This window comes from Chenopodium album, chromosome 7 (assembly GCF_948465745.1).
Source record: "Chenopodium album chromosome 7, dcCheAlbu1.1, whole genome shotgun sequence".
NCBI classification, from domain to species: domain Eukaryota; kingdom Viridiplantae; phylum Streptophyta; class Magnoliopsida; order Caryophyllales; family Amaranthaceae; genus Chenopodium; species Chenopodium album.
This window is the reverse complement of record NC_137840.1, coordinates 64,257,862-64,266,549: the sequence shown is the minus strand read 5'-3', so window position 1 is coordinate 64,266,549 and position 8,688 is coordinate 64,257,862. Positions and strand designations below refer to the sequence as shown.

The 8,688-nt window shown below is 36.4% G+C and overlaps 3 protein-coding genes across 3 annotated transcripts; 1 reads left to right on the top strand and 2 right to left on the bottom strand.

Annotated features, from left to right (window-relative positions):
- The first annotated feature begins 225 nt into the window (after positions 1-225).
- On the top strand, positions 226-5,541 carry LOC145639168 (PHD finger-containing protein 1-like). Its single transcript, XM_081690335.1, has 6 exons — positions 226-311; positions 3,112-3,537; positions 3,727-3,945; positions 4,026-4,150; positions 4,297-4,496; positions 5,095-5,541. Exons 1-5 carry the CDS (start codon positions 226-228, stop codon positions 4,446-4,448), a joined length of 1,008 nt encoding a protein of 335 aa, XP_081546461.1. The 3' UTR covers positions 4,449-4,496; positions 5,095-5,541.
- Positions 485-1,268, bottom strand: LOC145639169 (putative NAD(P)H dehydrogenase subunit CRR3, chloroplastic). Its single transcript, XM_081690337.1, has 2 exons — positions 1,014-1,268; positions 485-801 (listed from the first exon to the last, which is right to left on the bottom strand). Exons 1-2 carry the CDS (start codon positions 1,223-1,225, stop codon positions 537-539), a joined length of 477 nt encoding a protein of 158 aa, XP_081546463.1. The 5' UTR covers positions 1,226-1,268; the 3' UTR covers positions 485-536.
- On the bottom strand, positions 5,505-6,990 carry LOC145639167 (protein MITOFERRINLIKE 1, chloroplastic-like). The gene has a single exon (XM_081690334.1). The coding sequence runs from the start codon at positions 6,984-6,986 to the stop codon at positions 5,784-5,786; it is 1,203 nt and encodes a 400-aa protein (XP_081546460.1). The 5' UTR covers positions 6,987-6,990; the 3' UTR covers positions 5,505-5,783.
- Positions 6,991-8,688: the final 1,698 nt, after the last annotated feature.

The window sequence follows — 8,688 nt, the reverse complement described above, 5'->3', positions numbered from 1 at the left end:
CCATCCATGAATTGGCTCAGCCCAGTTGACAGTTGTGTACTCCGATCATACAATACAAGTGGAATACATAAGAGTCATACTAATATAGGAAACTCTGAGTTTCAATGCAACTTCCTTCATAATATTTTTGTCTACCAAACAAAAGTGGTAGAAATTTCTACTATACTTCACGTTTTAGAGAACTCTTTGCTGATGCCTTAAATCATAGTGTTGGTTGCAGAAAGAATGAGTGTGTGCCAGACATGCGGAATGAGAGGCATCCCTGAACTATTAGTTGTATGTAGCAAGTGCCAAATTGCCTCCGAACACGTGTAAGTTTCTAAGCTTTCGTAGTTTAAATTCCATGAAAGAACAATAAGTAAGATAAGCACAAAAATCAAGTCAAATTAGAGTTCATTTGTATATGCATCATGCTGGCTTTGTGTCTCTCAGTAAATACTGATAGAGTTCAGATCGTATTGTCGAGTTCTGTCACAATTTGCAATCTCTTTATATGATGGTATGATATAGTATTAAAGAAAATGTGTAATTCATATTTACATGAGTAAGTCATCAAGAACAGGAGAGGTAAAAGGTAACTTAACAGCACCAGTAGCAATAAAGAACAAGAGGAACCAAGCAGGTGCAATCCAAAAAAACATAACCTCTAAAATTTTCTTTCCAGATGACCGAGCAGCTCTCTCAGTTTGTTCATTCATCCACTCTCCAGTTTCGCGTAGTGCTCGTTCAGTTTTGCCCTCTGTCTTTCCTACTGAATTCGATAATACTGCATCGAACACACTATTCTTCTCTGCAGGATCACTGCATTACATATACAAAGTATAAAGCAACAAAAAAAGATGAGTGATAACAGACTAATAATACAAAAAATGGTTTAAAATTATCTGAAGTTTGTACTATGCACCAACAATAATCCCAAGTTTTAATTATCTGGGATAGCGTATACTTCGTTCTACTTCTCTAACATATTAAAATAGAGTCTGAAAGAGATAAGTAAGGTGTGAGGTGCTTGCCTTATACTAGCAGGATCATGGTCGCGGTATTTGCCAGCACCAATGGCTCGTTCTATCTCCGCAATAGAGGGCTGAATTTGCGGATTGTGGCTTGGTTTTGGAGGAGTAATCTTTGAAGGGTTCCGGGGTGCTGTGTGCTTAGAAGAATTCTGAGAGAGAGAAGCAAGAGTGATAACAGGTTTGGTTATGGAAATACAGCCTGATAAAATCATTTTGTGGTGTTTAGTGGGGATTTTGAGGATAGAGTGGGTATATGTAAATATGTGGCTGCATTGGTTGTTTATATCTATCTTCTTGTCTTATTGAAAGTGCTGCCTTTTTCATGAATATATTTATGGTCTATCTTTTTTGTAATGCCAAAAGGGAATTTTTGAGGGACAAAAATAAAATCACTCTTGAACTTTATTTATTTATTTTCTACTTTTTGCATTGGTGGTAAATAATTTTTTTTTTTTTTTCAAAAATTTTTATAAAAAAAGTATTAGGCTTCCATCTTTCACAAGACTTTGGTATAATTATTTATTTTGCCTCATTTTATAAAGTTCAAAATCTGAGGTATTTGATCGACGAGCTTAGAGATGTTATGAAAGTTCAGGAATCATATGTAAATGATTACAATAATTTACATTATTATTAATTTTTAGAAGTAAAAAACTGTTTTTTTTTTTTTTTTAAATGAAACTAATCTGTTTTCAAACCTTTTCCTGTGATTGGTTCCGTACACGAATATTAGAAAAGATCATAAGAGTAAGGAAGGAAGAGAGCAGAAACGGAAAGGTGAGAGAAGGGAAAAGAGCAGTGATGATTTGAATTCTTTTATGGTATGTTTGGATATATTGATTTCATTTCAAATTCTGGATTTGAGTCAATGTTGTTGTTTGGTAAACTGCAAGAATTTGGATTTGTATTTGCTTCAATTCCAGGACCATTAAACATGGTTCAATTTGATAGAATTTCAAATGCTTAGTGAAACCCTGTCATTTACAATTCACTTCCTTAGATTCACGAATATCGATGGGCATGTATCCTCGTCTTTTCCAAAATGAACAAGTGGTCAACATTTATGCAATTTACTTGTCTCCATTTTTGCAATCTTCTCTTTTTTAGTTGCTTTCTCTCTCCTCTGTTAGTAACAGAGCTTCATTTAAATGCATTTTTTCAATTTCTTTTCCATAATTTTTATAAATTATAAAGTCAACATCTTACGTAAAATTCCAGAACTCCAATTTCTAGAGTTTCCCAAACACATAAAATAGAATTTTAATTTCAGAATTTGGAATTCAAGAAATGAAATTTAGAAATAGAAATGAAATAAAGATAACCAAACACAACCTTAAGGAAAACAATTTACCTCATTGGGAATATTATTGTAATTTTAAATTAAATTCTCTTGTATACTACGGAGTATATATTTAAGGGTCTAATTGCACTATAAAAAGTCCATGAAAATATAGTATATCTAAGCATATGCATCTATTCCAATCTGTCTCATTGAAGACTATATTGGACCACCAGGACTACATATTGAACCACCATTCACGATAATTACACACATTTGTTGCTACTAGGGGCCGAAAAGGTAGAATTACAATTTAATTCCCCTTGGAAACACTAGTCAATCTTGGGATATAAATTCAGATTTAGTTCCTGCACTTTTTTAGGTATCAGTGAAAGAAGCTTCAGGAACAGGGTTACAGGGTTTTCTGTTAGGAAATTGTGGCTTCTGAATTATTTTCATATGATAAGTATTTCTGCTAGTTTTGACCCTAAGCTCTAAGAAAGTGTTGAGCTCCTATTTCTTTTAAGGTAACGGTAGCTCCCATGTATTGTTAATTAGTTGACTTTAGCTTCAGTTACAAGTTGAGTACTTCAGTTACAAGTTGAGTACTTGAACATCAGGTATGTAACTAGAAGAAAAAAGAATCATTTAAAGGGATTATGTGGGAATTAACAAAATAATATCTTTGGGACTAGATCTTCTCTTATCTATGGCAATGTATATCCATAGCATATGCTTAGAGAAAGTTTTTGTATCTAAGAAAGATATGTATATAGGTAGTGTGAACTTACCTTGTCCAAATAATTTCCCGCATTTCAGTTACTGCCGTAATAAGTTGGCAGAGACAGATGATGATGAAGTCGAATGGACTTGTGAATTTTGTGAGCCAAGGGTCGTTGAACTGTCTGATTCAACAAACAGTGTTTCAGACACAGAAAGTGGTGAACTAAAAGATGATGCAAAGGAGCCACTTCATACATCATTAATTGAGGAAGCTCAGAGTGTGAGAAATGCCGAGGCTGGTCCATCAACCAATGAGATACAGTTATTCTGCAGAGATTTGGAAAAGAGTCATGATCCAAAAAGGCAAACACACAAATATGTTGTTGGAGACCTGCATTTTCCAGATGAAGACTTTGAAGCAACAAGTGCTAGGGCGGCTAAGTCTGGCTCTCAAGAAACATCCTGTATCCTTGAAGATGACTTCTGTAGCAATATAGAGCCACTACCAGATCCTTTTTGGAAGTAATGCTCCCCTTCTCTTGTGTCCTGGAACAACTAATTTAATGTACATGATATTAGTTTAATCCCCCGCAAAAGAGGATACAAGGACAAAAACATCAAGATTCGCCCTAAAACAGGAAGGCAGGAAATAGTTTTGAAACAACTGTTTTAATAAGGAGTTCTAATATGCATATGGTTATTATTTTGCAGGGGAAGTTTTAAGATATATGGAGAAAAATCTTGTACTGTCCATGAAATGATGGCACACTTATCCAACGAAGCATGCAAAGAAGCATCAGAGGTGACAAGTTCTTTGCCTGTGCTCCTACGCTTAGAGATGGTTTCTAAATTCAACATTTGGCCTGTGAAGTTCAAGGAAACACTGCCAACAGCTCATAATATTGCAGTGTACTTTTTTCCTGATCACCGGTAATCTTCAACTAAAATATGTATGTCAAACTAATTTATCCAAATTTTCTGATTTGATAAAGCAATTGCACATCTTACAGCACTGAAAGAATGTACGACTGCCTAGTGGATGACATAGTTGACCGTGAATTAGCCATGATATCAAGGATCAATAATGTTGAGCTCCTGATCTTTTCATCTTGTGAGCTGCCACCAAATTATTGGAGTAAGCCCAAATCATTTGAAACTTTTGCAAATATAATCTTACTCTATTAGTCTATCAGTACTTACTACTTAACCTGTTTCAAGTTATATATTTAAAAGGAATATATCTAATGATAGATGGGGAACAAATGTAATGCTCATATGCAGGATTCAAACGGAAATATTATCTATGGGGTATGTTTAGAAGAAAGAAGAAAACCTTACCTCAACACCAACATGATGATTCTTCATCCAGCATACATAGTAGCATCAACCATACGGCTCCTTCAAAATTGTCAACTGAAAAAGGTGGTAACTGAGTCTGACACAGAGAACTTGGCTATTCTGAGACAATTCACAAAGGACTGGTAAGTAATTTCATGCACCCATACTTGACCACTAACTAAACTACTTTACTTTTTACTCTTTCGAACATAAAGATGTTGGAGGCAAGCTAAGTAAAGAACGATTGTAAAATACATCTTTTCTTTCCTTGTTGAATCATTGTACAAGTTTTTTCACGGGAAATAGGAGCTACAGTATAGACCTCAGTAATCCATTCTCCCATTCTGCACTTAATACCTCACTATTTCTTCTGTTTAAATCTCAACAGAAGAGTATCTGCATGCTTAAGACTGGAGAAATTTGAAAAATCAGTCAGTAGAACAGCCATAGGCCCATAGCCCATAGGTTATACCACAACTATGTCGCATCCACCCAAACAAAAACCTGTATCAAGCATTGTTTTACTTTTACTCTGAAGAAGAAATCATAAACTAAAAAATACCAACTGAACTTCATTCAAATATTCAGCATCAGTCTGCAAACAAGGGTCTGGGGAGGGAAATCGGGAATGACATGTCTATAACTATAATGGGAATATGGGATGTTAAAGTTTCCGTTACATTCACAACTCTTTGCAGTTAGCACTTCAGACACATGATTGCTTGTATATTGCAAATGCAGGAAATTATTTAACAAATGCAATGCAATGATTTTGTGCTAACAAGAAGCTAGGAAATTTGCTGAAAGCTAAGCACAGCATACTCGTGTTAGCTGCTCTGGCGCATATTACCTGGTGTGTGAAAGGTATAAAAGACTTATGCCATGTCATGCAAATTATGCAAGGAGTGCTTCTCCATATGCTGCTGTAAACTCATACAGGAAAGGCTATCCCTGATCATCAAAACTTGATGTCAATATTGCTAAGCTAAGTTGTTAGGTTAATTCAATTTTCTGTTCTTTTATATTACTTTGGGGAGGCAGGGGATTGTCAATTTATGAATTGAGCCAATAGTACTTCAGCGCCAGTGTGGTGCCTTTGTAAATAACAAGAATATGTAATCCATAACAAACTTCTTTGTAATATATATCAATATGCAAACCAGCATGAAATTACAATTACATTCATCACTTCATCCTTGACCAAATAATTTCACCTTAACTTATTATTATTTATTCTCCTTTAATGTTGTTTGCTTACAACTGTATTAAACTACAGAGAGCAGCTAATCTAAGTAACAAAATTGCGAAAAGATTTCAACTCAAACAAAAACAAACTCAATTTTAAATTCTCCTACATACAAAAATGGCAGGAAGAGAATCACCATTCACCATAATCACCAAACAGTCATCTTAATCCAGAACCCTCCGTGTTATGAAGAAGCTGCAGCCAACATCTCCTTAGCCTGCTGATCTTTATGCTTAAGATACTGTTCCATAATCGCAAGCCTTGCAGTCTCAAATGCAAAATAGCCAATTGCAGAAAAACAAGCACTATGAACAACTCTAGGTCCCATACCCCTAGTAAAACCAACCCAACCTTCATCCATCATAATCTGCTTAACAGTGGCACTAACCCCACCAAGTGTAGCAGCAGCAACCTTAGTCACAGCCTCCCCATGAACTTGAGTCATCAACCTAGTCTTAACAACATCCAATGGAGTGGTCAAAGAGGCCGAAATCACCCCGGCCAATGCCCCACAACAAACACTCTCCAATGGTGTCATCTTCCCCTTCTCCGTCTTCCTCAAAACCGCGGCTTTAAGCCACTCGAACGAGGCATAACTCAAAACCCCAGAAGGCAAATTCCTCAGCAATGTAGCTGAATAACCAGCATACAACCCCAAAATCCCATCCTTCTCCAAAATTCTAACAACAACCTCCCAAGACCGGCCCTTCGCACCCGCCTGCATTCGTTGCGTAATCAATTCCTTAGGCACCATTATAGCAGAAGACACAACATTCCCCATTAAACCAGCAGTAGGAGGAATCAACACAGGAGGAAAACTATCAAATTTAGACAAAAACGACTTCCCAAATTCACAAGTAGCAAAATAAACAGCAGAAGAAAAAGTAGAACCAACAAATGCAGCTGAAACCCCACTATAAAACCCTAGAATACCTTTCGATTGGAAGGTCTTAACAATGGCGTCGAGGGTATTTGCGTAAATTTGACTAGCCCCTTTTGTCTGAAGCTTCGTCTTCACAGTTTCAAGCGGGTAAAGGCAAACATACGTAAAAGCTCCGGCAGATCCTCCGGCACCCGCTCCGATAGACGCGCGTTCGAAGATAGAAAGGTCTTTTAAGGCAGAATTTGAGGTGGGTTTTTGCGGAATTTCAGAATTGGGTGATGGGTTTTGGAGCTTGAGTTCCATAGAAATGGAGGTTGAGAGGAATTGGGGGAGACAGACATTGTTGTTAATGGCGGATTTTCGGGTTTTGGGGGAAATGAGGACGGCATTTAGGAGAGAGAAAGAGGTGTTGAAATCGAAATCAGAGGTTGAATTGAGTAGTAATGGTGATAATGGAGTTAGTGAGAATGAAGATGATGATGAAGAGGTTAATCGAGCTTTCATCGTGATTGTTAGGATTGGAAGTTGAAGTTCTGGGTTTTTGAGTAAGTAATTTGTGAACGTTGAGAATTCACTGTGTATACTGTATACGACGTGTTTGGATTCTGGGCACACGTACGACGTACCGCAATCTCTTTAACTTTTTTTTTTTTTTTTTTTTTTTGGAATTTTTTTTTTTTTTTGGTTTTTCTATACAGTTATGAATCACTTTTCTATGTTGTGCCCTTGCTTATATGACTTTCTACAGTGTAACTCGAAAGTACAATTAGTAATTGTACGGTAACCTCGTCGTTAAGCTACCGTTATTGCGTTCCGTTAACTTATATGAGAGTGCGTGTAGGTGATATGTTATAACTTTTGGGAGGAATTTTTCCCTCTAAAAAGACCAATTTCCCTCCCTCCCTCCTTCTTCCTTTAAAACCCCTAAATTTTATTACAATTCTTTAAAGGATCAATTTTTGTAAGTTTCAGAGAAAGCAAGAGGCCATGTCTAATTCTCGCTGCTCATTATCCTCGATTTCTTCCTGTGCATTACAATTTTTTTGCCCACGTTGCTTTTGCAACCCTCCGAAACTGGCAAAGTTGAAGATTTCAAGAACAAATCGCAACTCTAGGAAAGCGTTCTTCAAGTGCAACGATTGCGGTTTCTTCAAGTGGCTGGATGAAGGTGATTTGCAGGGTCTAGAAGTATTAAGGACAGATGAAAATGAAATTGCAGTTGTGAAAGAGAAACTAACAGAGCTCTGTGGCTACACTAGGGAAGTAGTTAAAATGGGTGTGCTTATATATGTATGTGGTTTTAGTGATAATAGTGATGCTAAAAAGTGTGGAATCAAGTGATTGTAGTAATTTCTCTCAAAAAAAAAGAAGTGATTGTAATAGCAAGAATTCAGTTAGTTGTATGTGTTAAGAATTGGGTTGAAATACCCTTTTTTTAATGTTTCAATTTCTGTTTGTTTGATTGAAATTTCTGTTTGTTTCAATTTTGTTTGATAATATCTTGAATTGAAACAATGGATAAGTGATAATAAAACAAGAAATGATAAGAAAGTTATATGCATTATATTAAAACTTGTAGAAAGATAAGTTTTTGGCAGCAAAAAAGTAATCCACCCATTCACAGAGATTATCTCACCCATAAGTTCGACAACAAAAAAAAAACACAATCCCCATCAGAATTAAGTGGGGCAGATTTACATAAGTGCAGCAGATATGTATATAACTAGTACTACTAAAAGTTTGTAGATGCAAAAATATCAACACCAAATCAACAAAGTTTCAATTGACATCCAAAAAAAGGCATTGTGATGCTCAAAATGTATGCTGCAAACTTCTAAAGATCAAGGGGACTCATAACATGGCAAGCCTTTCATGATCTTTTGCCTCTTTGAACTGATGCTTTCATTCATAGAAGTTATTGTTGTTGGGGCAGGTTGAGAAGAAGGGCCTTCTGCAGCTGGTTGCTTGTTTCTTTTTCTTAAGACTGGTTGGCTTGAGCACTCTGCACCTGTATCAGTTGAGTTCATCCCAATCATCTGATCAATCAAGTTTACTGCAGTGTCAGTCTGACTTGCTTCTGGCCTTGTATTTCTCTTAGCCTTTCTGGTAGTGTTAGAAGTGGTGGATGTCTTCCCTTGCTGCTGTAGCACTTCCTTCTTAGTTGGACCACCTTTGCAAGTAGTTAAATTATGCCCAAATTGTTTGC

What these genes read in the sequence shown, in the direction of transcription:
- LOC145639168 (XM_081690335.1), top strand. Translation starts at nt 226, where the DNA reads ATGAGTGTGTGCCAGACATGCGGAATGAGAGGCATCCCTGAACTATTA. An exon ending in CTACCAGATCCTTTTTGGAA is followed by an intron (nt 3,538 to 3,726) that starts GTAATGCTCCCC and finishes ATTATTTTGCAG; the next exon opens with GGGAAGTTTTAAGATATATG. An exon ending in TACTTTTTTCCTGATCACCG is followed by an intron (nt 3,946 to 4,025) that starts GTAATCTTCAAC and finishes CACATCTTACAG; the next exon opens with CACTGAAAGAATGTACGACT.
- LOC145639169 (XM_081690337.1), bottom strand. Translation starts at nt 1,225, where the DNA reads ATGATTTTATCAGGCTGTATTTCCATAACCAAACCTGTTATCACTCTT. An exon ending in CATGATCCTGCTAGTATAAG is followed by an intron (nt 802 to 1,013) that starts GCAAGCACCTCA and finishes TATGTAATGCAG; the next exon opens with TGATCCTGCAGAGAAGAATA.
- LOC145639167 (XM_081690334.1), bottom strand. Translation starts at nt 6,986, where the DNA reads ATGAAAGCTCGATTAACCTCTTCATCATCATCTTCATTCTCACTAACT.